This window comes from Carcharodon carcharias, chromosome 11, assembly GCF_017639515.1.
Source record: "Carcharodon carcharias isolate sCarCar2 chromosome 11, sCarCar2.pri, whole genome shotgun sequence".
In the NCBI taxonomy this organism is placed as follows: Eukaryota; Metazoa; Chordata; class Chondrichthyes; order Lamniformes; family Lamnidae; genus Carcharodon; species Carcharodon carcharias.
Genome location: NC_054477.1, coordinates 150,224,104 through 150,246,089, shown reverse-complemented (window position 1 = coordinate 150,246,089; position 21,986 = coordinate 150,224,104). Strand labels below are relative to the sequence as shown.

General features: G+C 42.7%; 1 protein-coding gene across 3 annotated transcripts in view; it reads right to left on the bottom strand.

Annotated features, from left to right (window-relative positions):
• Positions 1-18,246: 18,246 nt before the first annotated feature.
• The window catches only part of tbc1d4 (TBC1 domain family, member 4), a 269,789-nt gene continuing 266,049 nt past the window's right edge, over positions 18,247-21,986 (bottom strand). For all 3 annotated transcript variants that reach the window (XM_041198949.1, XM_041198950.1, XM_041198951.1), the window contains one exon: positions 18,247-19,526. In XM_041198949.1, coding sequence (XP_041054883.1) covers positions 19,251-19,526 — 276 coding nt within the window. In that variant the 3' untranslated portion in view covers positions 18,247-19,250. The remainder of the gene's footprint in view (positions 19,527-21,986) is intronic.

Genomic DNA, 21,986 nt, shown 5'->3' with positions numbered 1-21,986 from the left:
GAAAGTGAGCTGTTAACCAGGCAGCAAGGTAAACAGAGCATCTGGACCCTGAGTGAACAGGGAAACCAAGAGGGGATCTCCTTAATCCATTAGAGTTAATGATTGGGAAATAAACACAGGAAGAACTGATAAGAAGGCAGAATATAAAGGAGGTGAATCCAACATCAAATTAGGTACAGAAGGAAAATGAGGAGAGGGAAACAATCGATTTGAGGGAGATATAACAAAAGACAGAAAGGTTAGTTAACATTTTTAAAACCTTGTTGAAAATTTTAAAACCTGAAGAAATGAAACTCTGCATTTGTAATGTTTGATTTTCAGCGCCAGAGAGGTTGAGTACCAGTCAGTAACACTTAACACATCATTAAAATGATACTTACATTTCCATTGCCAATACTTTACTTTCTGTGACAGGTTTAGTAGGCATTTAGAGACAGTTCTTCAAAAAAGCTGGGAGACTAAGAGCAAGATGCTTTTTGTATGAAGTCAATCACAATGTGGGCAGTGACATTTTGGTAGCAGCAGTAAACCAATTGCCTGATTCTCACCTGAAGTTACTACATCATTTGCCCATAAATAATGCAAGCACAATTAACCTCACTATTTTTTTAGATGACAGCTTCTGTGCAAGATTTTAATAAAATATTCTTTCCAGGTGAAAAATTGTAAAGTTATGTAGGTTTTGTTGGATAATGGCAAACATATCTGCGATTACATATCTAAAGAATACATCATTGAAATAAAGATATGAGGTAGGTCCATCCAGAACATGTATGATAATCTATTGCAAGGTCACCAGCCTGAAACATCAACTCTGTCTCTTGCACCACAGATGCTACTTGACCTGCTGAGTATTTCAGACAGGCAGTGAAATGACAAGTAAGAGATGGAAATAGAGAATATGAGAAGAGACTAGCAGCTAACATAAAAAGTAATCCAGAAGTCTTCTATGGGCATATAAATAGTACAGGGAGGTGAAAGGAGGAGTGAGGCCAATTAGTTGCCTAAAAGGGAATTTACGCCTAGAGGGAGGATGCTGAAGTATTTTTTTTTATTCTTTTATAGGATGTGGGTATCACTGGCTAGGCTAGCATTTGTTGCCCATCCTTAATTTTCCCTGAGAAGGTGGTGGTGAGTTACCTTCTTGAAAGCTGCAGTCCATGTGGTGTAGGTACACCCACAGTGCTGTTAGGAAAGGAGCTCCAGGATTTTGATGCAATGACAGTGAAGGAATGGTGAGTAATTTGCATATGTCTTTACCAAGCAAGAAATGTTTTTTACATTGGATATACAGCACAGAAACAGGCCATTTGAACCAACAAACCCGTTCAGGTGTTTATGCTCTATACGAGTCTCCTCGCTTCCTTCCTCATCTAAATCTATCATCGTAACCCTCTCTTCATTTCTCCCTTAAATGCTTGCCTAGCTTCTCCTTAAATGCACCTATACTATTCACTTCAGCCACTCCCTGTCGTAGGGAGTTTGACATTCTCATCACTCTTTGGGTGAAGTCAGTTCTTTTGAATTCCCTATTGGATTTCTTGGTAACTAACTTATATCGGTGGCCAGTGTTATGCTCTCCCCAAGAGGAAACATTCTCTCTAGATCCACTCTATCAAAACCTTTCATAATTTTAAATACATCTATTAGGCTGCCTCCCAGCCTTATTTATTCAAGAGAAAAGAGATGCAGCCTGTCAATCCTTTCCTAAAATGTACACCCAGGTGTTTCTGGTATCCTCCATGTAAATCTTTTCTGCACCCAGTGCCTCTATATCCCTTTTATAATATGGTGATCAGAGCTGCATGCAGTACTCTAAGTGTGGTCTAACCAAGTTTCAATACAGGTTTCGCATAACTTCCCTACTTTTCAATACTATCCCTCTAGAAATAAAGCTTTGTGCTTGATTCTTTGCTTACCTGTAGTGCAGCTTTTAGCGATTGGTGTATTTGTGTTCTGAGATCCCTTTGTTCCTCTACCCCCACATAAACTTGCAGCTTCCAAGTAATAAGTGACCTCACTATTCTTCCTATCAATATGTCCTACCTCACATTTATCTGTGTTGAACTTCATTTGCCAATTATTTGGCCATTTTGCAAGTTTATTAAGGTCCTCCTGGAATTTGTTGTGGTCCTCCTCAGTATTGATGATTCCCCCAGTTTGGTGTCATCCACAAATTTGGAAATTGCATCTTTGATTCGAAAGTCCAAATCGTTAATGCACGTTGTGAACAGTGAACAGTGAATATACACATTGGGATTCCTACAGCTTCACGTGTGATAAGATTGGTCTCATCTGCAACCTCATAAATGGGGCCTGAGCCATTTGCTCACCATTCAAGCTTAACAATGAAATAAGATGTATCAAAGCTATCCTGTGGGATAATGGCTACCCTGATGAGATCATTCCTTGCTGCATATCGCACAAACTCACAAAGGGCCACCCCTTTCAGACCTGAAGAGCACCCAGTCTACCTCAGATTACCCTGGAAGGGCAAGGTGTCTCAAAAGTTTGAGCAACAGGTGAAGTTGGCCGTTTCACATTACCAGTAGGCAGTAGCAACACGAGTGGTATTTTCCACTAACAGGATGCTGTCATCAAGTTAAAAGTTTTGCCTATGAGTCAAATGAGTAATGTGATATATGAATTTCAGTGCCAGTGTGATGCCAGGTACATAGGCCATATGTCCTAACAATTGGCAGGACGTATCAAACAGCATGTCCCTTCAGCTGTCCACAACAAGCAGACCACTGACTGTTGTTACAGACAGGTTCGGGGGTGAACTGAAACCCTTGTACCCTTTCCCTTACTGTTTGTAATCAATGTGGTATTTAGAGAGGAAGATGTGTGTGTTTCTTAGTGCGTGTGTGTGGTCAATTCAAATAACAGCAGCAAGTTTTGTGGGCTTAAATAAAGAGGATTATGTATTCACGCGTTAACCCTGAATGTCTAAATGCTACATCAATCACTCAGCACTCACACTCATACACACACACACACACACACACACACACACACATACACACACAGTTGAGAAAAAATGCAGTTGGACAGAGTATTTTTACAAGTTGTAACCCAAAGAATAGTTCATAGTTCGTGTGTCTGGCTTGTCGTAGGACAATAGTCACTACAGGCCCGGTAAAGAAGGGAGTTTTTTCCACTCCTGAATTGTAGGTTAGAAGAGTTCAAATAGCTGAAGTTGGAGATGAGGATTATTGCAGGATTCCCTCAAAGAGATGACTGTTTTTGTAACTGGAGGTCCAATTTCTTTACAAGCGGAATTGGATTTAGGAATCAGGCTGGGAGGCTTTTTAAGATATAGCACCCTCTAAGTTTAAAAAGGCTTCAGTGTTACTGCCCTAGTTTGTTGGTTATGTTCCTTACAGACTGACCAGGTCTCTCTGGATCTTCAGATAATAAAGGATTTTTGTGTCAGAAGCCACTTTCACTCACATAATTAACATATTATCCATGCAGAATGGCTTAAAGCTCAAAGCCATTGCCATACAATAGAGATAGATGATGACTCTTCACAATCAGTTGTGGATAATGAGTTTTCTGAAGTTCTCCTTTTGTTGAATTGCAAACCTGGAAACATGGATTCTAGAAGTCCATGATTCTGAGTTTGGAGTAACCTACCAAGAATGACAGGCATGAATTCCCCAGAGGGTGCTGTCTGGGCTTGAATCACGCTGGACAGGGGATTCCCCAGAGGGTGCTGTCTGGGCTTGAATCACGCTGGACAAGGGATTCCCCAGAGGGTGCTGTCTGGGAATCCTCTGTCCAGGATGATTCAATTAGGAATTTTCTGGAAGCTTAATGTAGTCATTATTGAATTTGCAAAAGTCACCTAACCCTTGGCAGCCATCTTAGCTAGCTGGTTAGTGTCCATTTTAAAAATTAAAAGACAGTCCCAGAAGCTTCCATATGAACAAAGTCCATTCTGAAAGTGATGACTAGGACATAATTTCAATAGACATGACACTGTACCCAACCAGACCATGCTTGCAAAATTGAGAAATAATGTCTCATGACAGATGTGATTCTGCCATTGGACAGCACTTGCTGAACAATCCTAAGTGTGCTAAAAATTACACCAAGAACCAATTTAAGATTATTAGTCAGGCTGGCAACATGGCTCACTTATGCATGCTAGAAGCTACATTTGTAGGAACCTGTCCTCTGTAAGGAGAAAGAACATGTCCAGACATTGTGGTTTTTTGAATTAAACAAAACCAGTTGGGACAATAACTCCCTGGTGCATTCTCCAGGTATTGCCTTGACCAAGGAGAGTCTACTTGCCAATAATCAGCACCCTTTTCTCATATGTTCTCTGGCATTCTTGCATCTGTTCTGATGACTGTAAGACTAAAACTTTCAACAACATTTCTCTTTTTTCAGCAACACTCAATTTCTGTACAATCAAGCAATTATTTCTATAAGTTCATCCATTCTCTCCTTTAGTAAGGATTCCATCATTTTTCCTACAATCGTTAAGCTGACTGGTCTATAATTCCCTGGATATGTTCCATCCCCCCTTGTTAATACAAGAGTTACATTAGCTATCCATCAGTCTTCTGGCACAACATCTTTTTCTAATAAGTTATTGAATATGTATAGAATTACCTCTGATAGCTCTCCCATAGATTCTTTTAAAATATGTGGATACAATGCACCTGGACCAGGTGCATTATCCCCTTTGAATTTATTTAGTTTATTCAATACATCTCTTTTTATATGTTAAATGCTCTTATTTCATTACTCATCTCATCATTCAATATCATATCTATCTGTTCTATCTTCTTGGTAAATACTGAAATGAAACAATTATTTAATATTCCTGCCATTTCTCTATCATTACCTGTGGTATTATCCTGTCTATTCCTTAATGGTCCTATTCCTAACACAGCCTTCCTTTTTTAAATTGGTGTGCCTGTAAAATATTTTACTATTTGTTTTATGTTCCTTGATAATTTAATTTTTTGGTTCCTCTTTGTTTTACGTATTGTCTTTTGTGACTTCTCTCATAATCTCTCCGTATTCTCTTATAATGCACTCCTCTGCTCTTTATGTACTTATTGGATGCTTCTTTCCTAACTATCTATTGTTCCCTTATGTCTTTATTCTTCCATGGCGTCTCACTATTTTTAGTTTGTTCTTCCCTAATCATAATGAAAGAAGAGGTAGTTGAGGCATTGGATTGGCTAAAAATTTCTAGAGGATCTATTAGAGAAGCTGCTTGTACTTAAAGTTGATAAGTCACCAGGACTGGATGAGATGCATCTGAGGACTCTTATAGCCAATTAAGTACTTTTTGAAATGTAGTTACTGTTGCAATGTAAAAATTGCAACAACCAACTTAGGCAAAGCAAACTCCCACAAACAACAATTCAATAACAACTAGATAATGTTTGTGTGATGTTGATTGAGAGTTAAATATTGGCTAGGACACCAGGGATAACTCCCCTGCTCTGCTTCAAAATAGTGCCATGAGATCTCTTATATCCACCCGAGCAGGCAGATGGGGTTTCATAACTCATCCGAAAGATGGCACATGCGACAATGCAGCACTCCCTCAATGCTGCATTGGAGTGTCAGCATAATTGTTTGTGATCAAGTCCTTGGTGGGACTTGAACCTGGAATCTTGTGACTCGCTGGATAACAAAATGAAGTACTTGTGGGGCGCAAAGTCAGAATGATACAAAAGATTAGTATGGTGAAAGCAATTACTGTAAGAAACCATTATGACACAAACATGGGGACAAACCTTATTTCCACTGAGAGCTCTTTCGAGTACAAACCCGTTTCCATCTGTTTCAGATGAAGTTACATTGTTCCATAGTTTGCCATTGTGAGATTTGAACTCTTGACCTTACAAACCCAGTACCATAACCACTTGGCTATTAGAGCCTGTAATGTGTCAGTAACATAATTACAGACTTTTGGAAACTGGTAATATTCAGCACTGCAAACAATTTTTTTTTTTCGCATTTGTCTTAAATTATTCTGAAGTGCCAATTATCAGAATATTTATATATTCTGTCTGGAAAAATAGCAACAGAAAAGGCTAAAAGGTACTAAAAAATTCCAAAAAGTTCATCTATCATTAAACTGGCATTTCTAGATCTTCCACTGCTGATCTCCTGATGGAGGCTGTCAGGCGGGTCACAATTGGCCCTTGGCACCGAAAATGATTGACAGTTGCAACCTTGTACTGCATGTAGTGAAAGTGCCATTCTTTAGAGTCTTATTAGCCTTGACTTGTTAAATTAATTCATCTGAGTGGTCACAGGAATTATAAATATTAAGGGTAATGTGCAGAACATGCTACCTCTATTGAAATAAAAGTCAATTAAATGACAAGACATGACAGATTGAATTGATGGCATGCCCACAAGGTCAACGTGTAATTCATTTCCCATGTGTGCGTATCTCATAACTTTTATCCACAAGGAAAATAAGTGGCAGATACAAATTTGAACAGTTTTAAAATTAAGTACATTTCTACATAACGCACCCGTAATATCTTATCACTGAATGTAATGCTGAAATCAACAGTGTATAGATGAATATAGCTCAATTGTGCCTCAAGATAAAACTGATTTTGTTGGACAGCCCTGGCAAATAAAAGCTACTGGTATGAACTTGCCTGTGATGCGTGCTAACCAAAAGCAGACATCTTCAGTGTAACTGTGTATTAACTGTTCACACAAAGGAAAACAATTGCTGCAAAGTCTGTAGGAAAAGTCAGAGCAAATACAACAGCATAAAGTTACCACTGCAAGTCATGAACAGCTTTGTTTGGTATTCAGCCACTGATCATCCATGTTGAGCCTCATGAAGCTGCAATTAACAATGAATTCAATCAGTGTCCTTTGCCTATGTTTGGTTGGTTACTAATGTGTGATTCTACCCAAGAAGGATGTGGCCTGGAACAGCTTTCTCAACAACTACAACACGCAGGGATCTTTGTGAATTTATGCAAATTGAGGTCCTATTATGTTAACAGGATCGTATTTGGGGCCTGAGTGGGGAAGCTACTGCTTCAACCAGCCTAAAGCAGGTTCTGTCAGAAGAGGTTCTCCAAGTGTAAGGCTTTGTTCTGTGAAATCAGATGGAGCAGGAGTAATTCTCTGAGCCTCACAAGGAAAGTTGTGGCCTCCCCTGTAGAGTAATGGGTTAATGGTTGTGTTAATGAGACCATGATGATATGAATGATGTAAGCGTGACATCAAGTGTCAGAGTTAGGCAAAGAATAGTCAGTGTCCTGGAAACCATGTGCTTACCCTGAGGCCTTTGTAAATTGTTCTTAAGAAATAGTTTCAAGAAGAACTATATATCAACTATCTCAAGTATATCATAGAATATGCAAAGTCTCATCAGGGTACAGTAAGACAATAAGACATGGTAACAGTTAAATCTCACCAAAACATGGTGACAACACAAAACACCCATACCCCAGTCTCCTCTTGTCATTCCCGTGAACCCCTCCTGAAACCACCCCCCTCCTCACCATTTAACTCTTTGGAAGCAAGTGGCCAAGAGCTACCCAATCTTTTGTTTCAGGAGACTGCTCTCTGCCCTCTTCCAATCTACCAGGAATGCACCCCTGATTTCTATCACCTCACCGCTAGTGGCTGTGCCTTTGGCTACTCAGATGCTGAGCACTGGAATTCTCTCATGTAACATTGCTGGCTCTTTCTTCCCCACTTATAAGCTGCTCCTTAAAACCTATCTCTTTGACCTCTTTTGGTCACCTGTCCTAATGTCGCTTTATGTGGTTCTGCATCAAACCTGGCCTAATAATGCTCGTGTGAAGCATCCTGGGACATTTTACTACCTTAAAGGTGCTATATAAATGCAAGTTGCTGTTGATGCTCAAAAAAGACCCTAACTGTTCCTTAACATGATTTGTTTAATTTGCAACGAACAGAAGGAGTTTCAACTTTTCAAATAATCAATTCATATTAACTTTGAGAAACTAGTTAGAAATCTATGCCTTACATTTGATAACACATTTTGTTACAACTGCTTATGGATTTTGTGGTGTGGTTGTCTGGCTTTTTAAACTGACATTTATAAGCAAGGTTGACCCAAGTATGTGTGAAAAATATCATTGAAACTTCATCCTGCAATGAAGGTAAAATGATTTATACCAGTGTGGTTACTAGATTACACAAACGCAAGAAAGAGCAGCCTCACAGACCTTATTTGAATCAACAAATTACAATCTCGAAGATATTAGACATTTAATATAAATTAAATTAATCTGAGTCACTTCAAAGATGAATTGACAACCATAATGAATTCCATAATTAGAGCTCAATTAAAATTATTTTTCATTAATGAAATTGTTACAAAGCACCTGCTGGTCTGTAACTAAGTAATAAGTTGAAGCCTATTCTTTACACAACATGCAGCACCTTCTACTGTTTTAAGTGATTCAAACTGCAAGGCCATCTGATTCTATATTCAGGAAGGTGAATAGCTTTCCTGCAGCAAGTGGCATGGGATGGGGAGGGGCGGGGGAGGTGGGGGGGGGGGGGGGGGGGGGGGGGGTGTGGGGGGGGGGCGCGGGGTGGTGGTTTGGCGGGGTAAGTGGAGGAGGAAGCTACGAAGTTTAGGCTAGAGTGGATACAGAGTGAGAGGTTTCCTTTTGTGGGGAAGAGCATTAGTATAGAGGCCATCAATATAAGATAGTGTCCAAGGGATCCAACAGGGAATTCAGAAGAGACTTCCTTATCCAGAGAGTGTTGAGAAGGTGGAGCTTGTGACCATACAGTTGATGCGAGTACTTTGGGTGCATTTGGCTGGACAAGCGTCTGACGGAGAAGGGAATAAAGGGTTATGATGATAAATGAGGAAAGATGGGATGAGGTTTGATTGGAGCGTAAACACTGACATGGACTGATTGGGTCGAATGGCCTGTTTCTGTGCTGTATATCCCATAAGTACTTTAACATGCAATTCAAGGTCCTCTCCCAGTTATACCTTAATTTTCTAGTGCAAATGGGTGGCTGTGCAAGGTCTGCCAATCAGCACGGCTGAACCAACCGCTCTTAAGTCCACCACACAAGGTCACTCAAGAGCAGCCCCCAGGAAACTTGTATGTTTTGTTTTAGCCGCCCCTTGAGGAGTGAGGGAGACCTCTAAAAACACAAGCCCTTTGCTAGCCTGTTTGTCCCCCAGGTTTGAAGAAGGGCCATTGACTTAACGCGTCAGCTCTGCCTTTCTTCTGCAGAAGTTGCCAGACCAGCTGAGCATTTCCAGCATTTTCTTCATTCCAGGTCTAACCTGTTGATCGGCTCAGTGATAGATGCCTCCAGAATTATTTAGATGCAGCAGAGTGCGGGATAGGTGTTAGTGTCATGCTAATGAGATCCGGGCCTCAAATTGGCTTTGACCTCACTCCGGCACCAGTGGGCTTGGGAGAGGCTGCCCCACCGACTTTGCACCTGTTCTGGGCGCAATTTTTAAAATGCAGAAACTTATTAGGCAACAAATATGAACAGCGTGCAATAAGTGCCAATTATGAATTTGAATGGATGAGTACGAGGAAGAGCTGCAAACACCAGAGATGAGAGAGTGGGAACCTGGAATTGTGGGATGAATAAAGGTTAGGAAGGAAATGCGTAAAACCTGTAGCATAATAAAGTGAGGTGGACACTGAATCAGCGAGTATAGTGAAGATAGCTAAAGTGTGACATGGAAAGGGAATGGAACAAACATACATATGAATGTATGAACAAGGAGCAGAAGTCAGCCATTTGGTCCCTCGAGCTTGCTCCGCCATTTAATAAGATCATGGCTGATCTGATAGTAACCTCGAATCTGCCTCTTGCCTGCCCCTAATAAACTATCACCCCCCTTGCTTACCAGGAATCTATCGACTTTTGCCTTAAAAATGTTCAAAGACTCTGCGTACATCACCTTTTCAGGAAGAGAGTTCCAAAGAGCCACGACCCTCTGAGGGAAAATATTTCTCCTCATCTCTGTTTTAAATGGCGATCCCACATTTCTAAACAGTGATCCCTAGTCCTTGGGGGGAATGGCTAAATACAGGGCAGAATAAGGAAACAGGTAAAACTATAATGCAAAAGATAGTCTGAATTCACAGGGACATAAAGATGGAGATTCACTAGGAGTTCAATGGTTGAAGAAAGTAGAGTTGATGGCTGCAATGAGGAAGGAACTATAGAGCTTGCAGAATAGAATGAAGAGATGTCTGAAGAGAAATTTGAAGGAAAACTAAGTAGAGAGTTAATAGGCAATTATAATATAAACCGGCTGGATTGGATATCGGAAATAAATGGAGTGAGATTAATTAATGATTTACAAAGAGAGGTACTTGGGGTTAGTGACTTATTAAGCAATCATTTACTTATTCATTCACTGAGAGAACATAATTCACGTATTAATGATTTATCGACTAATTTAAAGTAGTGTTTAGCACAGCATATTTATTCATTACTCTGTAGTGAGGAGATTGTGCAGAGAAGAATTGATCAATGGGCTAACTTCCTTAATATTTTAAAGAGAGATGAATGGCTGACTCAAAGTATTGATGCATTTATTCTTGAAAAGACGTTAAGGAAAAGTACATGGCCAGGTACCGTAGGGCAGCAAGCATGTTATAAATCATGTAAATATAAAGGTATGAGATGAATGAGCACAGAGCTGGAAAGGCAGCAGTTAAGTGCAAGGAATGGTCCATGTGGCATGAAGTTGAGAGAGTGCCAGTGCTAACCAGGTACAAAATGGACTATTGTGGTAGAACCACGTGTAAGACCCTCCACCTGATCTAAAAGTTCTAGCCTTTACTCTGGGTATCAATGGCACACAACTTGGATATTGTTCCACTAAATGTGATACACCTTTATTAAACCACTAAGCAATAGTAGGGATTCATGATAATACTGGTTGCTTAGATTCTATGAGAGCCAGAGTCCATCTTGGCGGTCAAGCTGCCAAAGAGCACTCTGTGCATAACTTCTGAGTGACTGACCAGGTCACCATAGCCACTGCAGCAGCGATGTCTTTTTGTGCTCTTTCTTTATACTGTTTTTGGCTCTGACCTTGTGCCATATAGGGTAAAACCTGTTTTTAACTCATTCAACTGGTCTGTAATTATCTCACAGCCCTTTCCAATACAAGTCAGTGGGTTCATAGTTACTTCTCCAGATGTCCTCTGTCCTGGACCTCTCACAGGAATCCCAAAGTCATGCCTGAAGTAACAAAGCCAGATTGTCTTGGTTATCTCTAACACTGTTATCAATCTCCAAAGCTGAGAGAAGATGACACGTTTCCCTTAATGAGGGAAATTCTACATCTTTTACCTGATGCAAGCACTTTTGCAGTTTAATTTATTTGCAGAACTTGCTAATTCTTTGTCTTGGCTAAATTAACCATTCTGCCTTGCATCTTCAAGCCCACAATACAGTTCGTTAGATGTCCTCAGTCTCGGGTTCATCTTTCACTCGATGTTCCATCTTAACTCCATGAGGTAAACTCCGCATGCAGGGCTATACCACAACCGGTTTACACACATAATTATAAAGGTAGTTACATAGTTAAAAAGAGAAGTAGTTAATAACGTGTTCTCTGAAACATTGGCTTACACATGGAATTGGAAAGTTCCTCGATGAGGGAAAATCAGTGTCATTAGCAGCCGTTCAGAACTACCATTAAAGGAACGTTTGAGATTCAGAAAGCAAGCAACAACTGACAGAGGCAACACAGTTTATAATGGGCAAGTTGAAATAGATGCACAAGGCCAATGTGAAAAAAACAAGGCAGAATGTCCTGATAGGCAAATGATGCACTCACATTTAATATTTTTAGGAAGGCTAGAGAGGGGTGCCAATGCTAGGAAAGGAGGAAATGCATGCTGTAGGGAGGACTGATGTACATGAGGAAGAAGTTCAGACAGCATCAATATGGTTACAGTTGAAAGATAAAACCAAGGTTTGTTACATTTGTTTGGCTGTAATCCAGAGCCCCTGAGTACTGGAGAGAAATGGATGAGAAAATGTATAGACAGAGCGGAGAGATGAGTAGAAATGACAAAATGACCACTCAAGGGCATTTCAATTTTCCTTTCATTGATTGGGACAGGGAGGGAGTAAACTGAGGCAAAGGAAGTGTTCCTAAAGACCGAGAGACCCATGCCTGCCTGGATGCTGCAAGCTGCCTTGGAGAAGGGTTCCAGCTCCCTTCCCCAGCACAGTGGTGGCCTCGCTGCAAAATAACATTCATTTTAAACTAAAACAGAATTACCTGGAAAAACTCAGCAGGTCTGGCAGCATCGGCGGAGAAGAAAAGAGTTGACGTTTCGAGTCCTCATGACCCTTCGACAGAACTTGCGTTCGAGTCCAAGAAAGAGTTGAAATATAAGCTGGTTTAAGGTGTGTGTGTGGGGGGCAGAGAGATAGAGAGACAAAGAGGTGGGGGGGGGGGGGGGGGGGGGGGGGGGGGGGGGTGGGGGGGTGTGGTTGTAGGGACAAACAAGCAGTGATAGAAGCAGATCATCAAAAGATGTCAACGACAATAGTACAATAGAACACATAGGTGTTAAAATTAAAGTTGGTGATATTATCTAAACGAATGTGCTAATTAAGAATGGATGGTAGGGCACTCAAGGTATAGCTCTAGTGGGTTTTTATCTCTGTTTTTATTCATTTTAAACTACCTTTCATGCTTCAATCGAGCAACCTGCCATCTTTCCTCATCTAAATGGATATCTTATAGCCAGCTATTCCTTTCTGCCTCATGTGCTTACCTAGCTTCCACTTAAGCGCATCCATAATATTCACTTCAACCACTCCCTGTGGCAGCGAGTTCCACATTCTCACCACTCTTTGGGTAAACAAGTTTCTTCTGAATTCCCTATTGGATTTCTTGGTGACCATATAATGTTGATGGCCTCTCGTTATCCTGTTCCCCACAAGAAGAAACATTCTCTCGGTGCACGGTGAGCAGGCCTTTCGGTTTTGCCGGGACAGGTTTTCCATTAAGCGGCCTGCTGTCCTGGGCAATTTGCTCAAGATAGCTCAATCGTGCCACTTTGCAGCTTTTCCCTCGGTAAATGAACCAGGTCAGAGATTTCCGTCAGCACTTCACCTTTTTTCACACGGCATTAACGGCCAGGATTTTCCGTGCCCGCCGGCATCGGGTGTGTTTGGTGGTGCGAGCAGATATGGCGAGAGCACCAAAAATCGTGAAACCAGTTTGCGATCGTCCACTCCACCAGCCAATGGCGCGCCACGTTCCCCACCATCGTCGGTAATCTCATTGTAATACGGTAGGAGTATATCATTATAAGCCCAGCCCGCTGGACTTGTACCGCACACCCCCACCCCCCCCTTACTGGATCGTCCAGCCATGTTGGCAGGAAAACACGCCATGTTTTTTACAACAGCACCTATAAGGTGTGCTCTTGGCATGCTGCACTTTGCTCAATGTTTGTTTGCCCACCTTGCTTCGACCAACACTCACAGCCATCAGCGCCAGGCCTTACAGACAGCACCACATCACTTTTAGGGGGGTTCACGGGCAGATCTCTACCTACCAGATCAGCCATATGTGGGTGGCTTTACAACGGCTGCAGGACAAAAGGGCTTGCTTGGCGAAGGGGGAAAAGTGGCCTCAGGCAGGGGATGAGGCTGCAGGACGAGGGCTGTACTGGGGAAGGAGGGTATCCCAGGGGGTGTGTGGGGTCACATGTTGATCTGTGCAAGTGGCCTCAAGATGGTGAGGGCTGAGGAGGCAGTCTCCAGAGGAGATGAGGCCAGATGGACATGTGCCGGTATGTGTGTGGGAATGGGTGGTGACGTCCCTTGAGCTGGCAGTGAGTGAGATGCCAGTGAATGTGTGATGGGCTTGAGTGTGTGAGTTTAGAGTGATGTGATGGTTGCCTTACCCTGGCTGCATGGATGAGATCATTCATCCTCTTTCTGCATTGGATGGCCGATCTCCTCTGTGCAGCATTGGCACTGATCACTGCTGCCATCGCTTACGAAGTCAGAGTGGTAAAGTAGCTGCCCCTTCTGGGGCCAGAGGACATCACAGCGGGCCTCCACGGCATCTAAAAGGGGTTCGAGGGCAAGAGTTTTCTTGCCTTTTGGGGTCATGTCTTCTTTGCTGCAGTCCTGGGCTGGAAGCACTGAGTGCGGCTGAACATTAAACGTGGTACCTGGCTGATGAAGAGGCGAGATGATGGTGTGGGAGGCAGGTCACCCGCCATCTAAACAGCGTGTTTCCTGGGAACGCATAAGTAATGTAGCGAGCTTGGGATGATGTGGTGTGAAAACCCATCACGGCGGCTGGCAGGTAAAATACCCGCCCGCTACAGCACTAAGTGCAAATCTCGGACGATTCACCCAATGTCTCTTCTCCTCATTTGCTCTCCTATCCTCTTTACCCTGCACTCCATTTACTGTTGGCAAACACCAAAAAAGCCCTCCCACACCCTGCCAATTGGAATACGACCCCGGTCATTGACCATTAAGCGGCAGCGCCAGGATGCTCCTGCATGCACATAAATCCTTCTCACTGGCATCCAGAGCCAGGAATGTTTTTTCCCAAATTGGTCCTCAGTGGCACAGCTGCACTAATAGGCATTCTTCTGGCACTGTCTTCAGCTGAATTAACTTTATTTACACCTCTGCCTCTTATGTCTGCCCCCATAACAAAAAAACAAATTCTCAAATTGTTTCCTCTCCTCCCAAAAACTACGCCCTGCTACCATCACCCCTGGTTCTGATTGGTCAGTTGGAGTCCGCCAGAGCGTCCTGTGTGGCCCTGCGACCTGTCAATCACTCACCAGAAGCAATAGGAGCAGTTGAACGTGTTAATCAAAGTAGGTCTATTGTGGTCTCCTTCCATTCCCATCCAATTTAATAGGCAGTGATGACAGGTCTGGAATGTTTTTTCAGTGCATTAATCAATAGATGCCACATTGTCTCCTCGAGGAGGTGAGTGGCTATGAGGGTGATTGACTGTGTTAACAGCCAATCACAAAGGCCCAAATGGAGCATAGTGCCATTGCAGACATTCAGGCAACCAATGAGATCCAAGACTCAAGAGGCACATTCAACCAATGTCCTAACAGAGTTGCCAACGCTGGCTGGACATATCCCAGAAGATGTCATCACATGATCACCCACCTTCAACTGCCCTTCCCCCAGCTCCTGCCATTTGTTGCCCACCATATGCATCATCATGGAGTCTTGCCTTCCCAGGCTTTTCAATGTTCCCCGGTTTTGACTTTTGAAAATCTGGTCACCCTATCTCTGCATCCAATCTATCAAATCCTTTCAGAATCATAAAACACTCTATTAGGTCAGCACACAGCCTTCTTTTTCCAAGAGAAAAGAGACCCAACCTTTTGGCCTGATATGGATACCCACAGATTTCTGCTATCCTCCTTGCAAATCTTCTCTGTTTTCTCTCCAGTGCCTCTATATCCTTTTAATAACATGGTTAACTGAGCAGCATACAGTACTCGAACTTTGGTCTGCTTGACACAACAGCCATTGAGTTATGTGATGTCAAAGTGGTGAAACCTTGTAGGTCCCACCGTTTAACTTCCTGGCAAGGAACTGACTCCAGCTAAACCCTCAGCACATCAATTATCTCTGAGACCTGGTCCCAAAGTTCTCTGCCTCGTCTTGTAAAGATGACTTCTATGAAAAGAGCAGCTGCACAGGAAGAGCTAGGATGTTTGGTCTGACAGGAGTGTGAAGACTTTGAGCAGCAAGCTGTGATGCTAGTCATGGGGCAAGCACTTGGACATTAGTCCTGCGATTTGATAGCACTTTTCAAAGAAGACTGATACATCAGGGTTCACTAGTTGTTCTCAGAGTGTTTTCAGAACCCCTAGTTGATCCAGACTGGCACCTTCAGCTGGGCTGGATGGCATAAACAGGGTCCAGGGCCATCTGTCATACTGGAAGCAAATAGTCTGCACACTGTGGGATCAGTCCTCCAAGCAGAGTGTAATGGATGGGGAGGAATGCAGCATAATTTCCCCATTTTCTCACTGCAACAAGATCATTTTTTGAGAAGTGTTTTAACCCTTTTGAATAATGTGACATTAAAGAACAGACACAAACAGGCTTTTTTGTAAGTTTAAATAAAAAACAGGATAAATGCTTTTTTTCACAACGCCTGAAACATATGTGACTAACACACATTCCCCAAACATGCAGACACACACACACACACACTTAGATTACTAACAGAATAACAAGAAACAAATCAATTGTTTAACTGGTCCTTAAATGGAGGTTGAAAAAGTGTTGCAGGCCCTGGAGGATTCCCTTTTGATTCCTTGACGACCGATGGGAGGTTGGAAGTTTCTGGCTGTTTCAGATGAAACTATGGCCAAGGTCCTGTTGCGAAGATTTATAATCTTGCAGATAAAACAAATTATCCCCTTTTGACTGCCTGAGCTGACTGCTTTTAGCTGGGTGATCTCTCCATTTGAGGCGTTGGTCCCAGACTGTCTTGCTGGCTCCCTTCAGGATTAAGAAGATATTGATCTCTCTCCAGTCAGTTTCGGTCATGTGATGTCTTACATTGTCCATACATGAGTTGAAGCCGATGTGATTGATGCACAATGGGGAATGACTGATACCCATCAACATTCCAGTTATGATTAGTTCACTGAAAGATTTTATCTGACATCCCACCGTCATGGGGCCAACAGATCTTGCAGACATTGTCCTTTAATTCTCTTTCATTGAAATGGTGAGTGGCAGTCAATTAGCATCTGGGAAACACATTTTCATTTAAAGCAGCTTCCCAGAAATGCCTGTCCAACACAAGTCACTTGGAATCCATTTTGTGAGGGTACAGTGTCCACTATTCCATGTTGCTTTCTTTTTAAAAAATGTACAGTATCTGCTGCCCAATTATCCTTACTGGCATGACATGACCTTCACAAGAGTCCCCTTGATATTTCCAGGGATTCCCTTGCTGACAATATGCTTTGTCGAGTCAACTTCCAGCAACTCTTAAGGTGGTATGTGTAACTCTCTGTCACTCATTGTCTTCACTTGAAGTCAACTCATCTTCTATCTGACAGATGGTTTTTGACTTCCTCAGACTCAGCAATTATTTTCTTCATGGCAGCTAAAAATAAATTCAAAATAGGGTCCAGTATTTCCATCTATTTAAAGGTCGAGCTTATGGATCCTCTGCTAAACTATTCTTAATTTTACTATATATTCTAATACTCTAAATAAATCTTTGAACTAAGTCATTCCTATGGATAATGACATCTCTCCCATGTCTTTCTCTGGATCAGTGTGATCTGTAACGAAAGACATAATCAGACGGTTATGTTTTAAACTGTCTCCTTTGATTCAAGGTAAAATGGAGCAATTTGGAGAAGGCAATGTGATCTTCCTATGGGATCTGCCTGGAGGCAAGCACACATGACCTCACACCAAGTCTGCCCAGAGACAAACCCATGTGACCTGCCTGTTATGGAGAGAGAAACTTAAATTGAAACTTATTCAAAGTCAGGTGCAAATTTTAACAATTTCCAAACTATCTTAAATCTGTGTCCTCTGACTGCTGTACTTCCTGCCAATGGAAACAACTCATCCCCATGTCCTCTAACAAAACAAAAATAATGTTGAATTCAGAGAACAGGATAATCTTTGATCAAAAGACCTGTGAAGCAATGGTTAAAATGGTTTATTTTACAGTGATATGCAGTCCGCACTCCAGTGAAAATGCATCATTCATAGATAGAGGAGTTGTGTTCTTGTTGACCCCTGTGACTTTAGGTTTGATCTTCACTATCTGAACTGAAGCAGCCTGCATTGTGTCCGAGTAATTTCACTCTTTTCCAACATTCTTCGATACTCCGACAAGAGGGTTTTTACACCAAGAGGCATGCTCGCAAATTTATGTGCTGTGCAAATTAGGCATTAAAGAGGTTTCAGCGTATGTGGAAAAAGCTGGTGTGTGCGGCTAAATTGGGCAGCTGTCTCAAAGAGCTGCCACAGGAACCATGGGCCGAATAGCCTCCCTGCTGTAAGATTCTATGATTCTGGAAACTCCAGACTGACTGAGGAAATGTCTAGCTACGAACATGTGTAGTACTGTCCACACTGGTTTATTCAGTTATACCATGAGCACTCATTGCGCAATAAAACATACACCTGTTTTTGGTGTGCACCAAGCTGAAAAACAAAGACCATTCTACGCACGTTCATTCATTGCAATCAGCCATTTGAAGTTCCTTTCATTTTATTTGAACTTGTTTGAGTTAGCCTGTTGGAAGACGTTTCAAAACCAACATCAGAAGCCACAAAGGAGAAAATAGGCTTTTTTTGTTTTATAGAACCTACATCGTATACAGGCATAATTTTATATGATTTGGTAATATGTATAACAAACACACAGACACCGTGCAGAATTAACCACTGTGGAACTCAATGAAGAAACAGCAATTCCAATTGAAGAAATGGCAGTTCCGATTTTTTTGATTTCCTCTCTGAACATTCTCGTTCTTTGGACTTTAGCCAGTTGCGTTCCATAAGGAAGAGGTTCCGATTCACCGGCGCACGGCAGCATCAGCTGACGTGAAAGCGGTGGGATTTGGCACTTTGCAAGTACTGGTGTTTAAAGAGGAGCTGGTTAAATGCCACACCGTCCCATTATTCAACAGCAGGCCACCATTTGTAGACTTGAAGAAATGAACTGCTTTGATTATTTTTAATTCAGCAGAGTTAAAACAGGTTTCATATTAGAAACACACCGTTCCTTGAAGAGAAAATACATTCTTTTTTATTATTTTTACATTTACCACATGATTTTTCGACAAGTTGATTACCATCCTCACCCCAGCAACTAAATATGGCAGGAAAAGAACAATTGTCATAGAACCGTCACCTTGTTCTTTCGTCTTAATGATCAAGTAGCTCCTCTTGCTGAAGTACAACAAAAAGTATTCCACAACATAAGCTGTAGCTGTTGTGCAGTTTCCAACTGTGATGCTAAACGTACTAAACACCGAATAACTCAGCTGAAGGAGTGTTAAAGTTGAGTTTTTTTTTAGGTAAAGGGCATTTTGGGAACAACACTTTCTAAATTCGCCATTCTTACATTACAGAGGCCTCTGAGCCACATGTGTAACGTGGTGACTGAGAAGCCTAGTAAAGCATGCACTTTCTCTCATCAGAATGGCTATTGAGCTCCTATAGCTGCGCTCCCCTTGATATTGTTCTTGACCTCCTCATGGCTTATTATTTCCTATCTTCACTTTGCTACTGTCCAGTTCCTCATCCATCACTTCGGGCTTTCTTGAGGAGAAAAGCCCCGAGTTCTTCCTTGGCAGAAGCTCCCCGTCAGAAAGGGCATCCGGGGGCAAATATTTGCGCATGTGTTCTATAGTCTTTAAGTGTGTCTGCTTCTCCTGCTCCATTGTACGGATCAGGAGCTTCATTTTATTTTCTCGGCTCAAGATGCTTTCAATGCTGGCTTCCAGGTTCTGTATCTTGAAGCGAGTGGCCTGTGGAATGAAGGAGAAAGCACCACTTAGTGATTTATTAATGAGACACCATGGTAACAGAGGAGGCAGTAGAGCAGCAGCCCATTTACCAGTGTATAGAGGCCTGTGGGCCTCCAAGTCAAAGTCCAGTGCTTGCACCTTCTTCACCCATTATTGTTTGTCCTTCAATCTGCATCCATTTCCCTGCTGAAGTGCAGCACCCCTTTGCACCTTCCCTAAGTTGCCATTCTTCAAATGCGGCTTTACCTTGTTGGTTGTCAGGCTTTTTGACCATGGGGGGAATGGCACCACAATCCAACCTGATCCAGTCTTCACCGGATTTCCATATGTCCACTATTTAGCAAGGCACACTGAAGCAGGATCAAAAGATGGAAAACTGACTGATATTACCTCCCTCCCTCCATCTTACCCCACAAGCCCAGGGTCACCTGCAATCAGCCATTATCAGCACAAATCAATGCTCCATATGGGACCTTATTGTATGGAGCACCCAGCAGTGGTCTGAATCATAGAATGACACTGTATAGAAGGATGTCATTCAGCCTATCATGCCTATGCTGGTCCTTTGAAAGAGCTATCCAATTAAGTGTCCCACTTCTATTCTTTCCCAATAACCGAGCAATTTTTTTCCCCTTTATCCCATTTTGAAAGTTATTGCTGAATCTGTTTCTACAATCCTATCAAGCAGCGAATTCCAGATAATAATAGCTTGCTATGTGAAAAAAATCTCCTTTCTCACCTCTGGTTCTTTTGCCAATAACCTTAAATCTTTGCTCTCTGTTTACCCCTCTTCTGCTATTGTAAACAATTTCTCTTTGGGCCAAATCCTCTGGTCCTCAGATTGTGGGACATCGGAACAAAGATATGTCCGCATGATCCTGGCACACTGACCTACTTGGGAACTGCCCAGGAAGTTTGAACTTCCAATGGGCAATGCCCTTGCTTCCCGGAGTCTCCGCAAATGTCTCCAACTCTGAGTTAGAAACTTCGGACAGCTCCGCAATACTTAGCTGGATGGTTAATTAGGAAATGTTAGACAGATTTAAACTTACTCTAATTGCTGGGCAACTCCAGAGCTCACCCCCCAATCACTCACACTGACCTTCTGGCTAACGTGCCCCTCCACCGGCCCTCAACCACACCTCCCAATCACCCAACTGTAAAGTGGGTAGTTTGGATCGGTGGGTGGGTGGGTAGGATGGTAGGTGAGTGAGCGGGGTGGGTAGGTGGGTGGGTGACTGAATTGATAGGTGAATGAGATGGGTAGGTGAGTGAGGTGGGTAGGTGTATAGGTCAGTGAGGTGGGTAGGTGTATAGGTGTTTGAGGTGGATAAGGTGGCTAGATGGGTAGGTGTGTAGATCAGTGAAGTGGGTAGGTGTACAGGTGACTGAGGTGGGCAGGTGGGTAAGGTGGCTAGGTGGGTGAGTGGACAGGTGAGTGAGGTGGGTAGGTGAGTGAGGTGGGTAAATGGGTACTATCACCCAACTAATCCCTGACCTCTACCCCTAATTACCCTCCTGATCCCACGCACCTACCCAAATACCCCCGGACCTGACTATCCCCGGCCTGACTACCCCCCCAACCACGTGAATGTGCCTCCGTCCCAACCTGACTATCCCTCCTGACCTACCCTTCCAACCCAACCCAAGTACCCTCTGACTACCCGACTAAATCCCGGACCCAACCCGACTACCCCCTGACCACCGGACTACCCCCACTGACTAGACCTGCCTAGCCCTGACCTGACCAACACTCCCAATCTGACCTAACTACACCCTGACCCACCTACCCACCTCACCAACCTACCTGCTCTACCCACTTGCCCATTCACTGATCTATTTGGTAACATTCAAAGACTGGACTTTTAAACTTACCATACGGCATCTAGGTGCCAGAAAAAGGGGATTGGTCCTATCATTCCCAGACTCTACTCCACTTTGACAAAGTTCCCTGATGAATGCTGCATCCGCATTTCTGGAAAAGCTGAGGTTGGAAGGTCCCAGGAGAAATGCGGAGTAATGTCGCATCCGGAATTTTCAAGCAGAGCGGCTATCTGACAGTGACTGCCTCTCCAAAGAAGATCTGGCCCTTTATTACTCAAGATTCTCAAAATGTTCAACACCTCTACTGAATCTCCCCAATATCTTCTCTGCTCTCGGGAGAACAATCCTAACTTCTCCAGTATCTCCATGTTACTGACGTCCTGCATCCCTCATACCACAAATTCAGAAAAATCGTTGGGAAGCTGATCTACTTCATAGAAATAATGCAGCAGTGAAATTAAGACGGAGGCAGACCTTGTTTTCCAGCTTCACTTGCTGGCCGCACATATTGGAAATTCACGGGCACACTGCTTTCCATTTTCCCACAGGGGCTGCAGGTGACCAAGCCTCAAAATACATGTGCTTGGAGCTCATTTTAACTTAATCCAAAACACTCATATAAATCAAGCCAGAAGA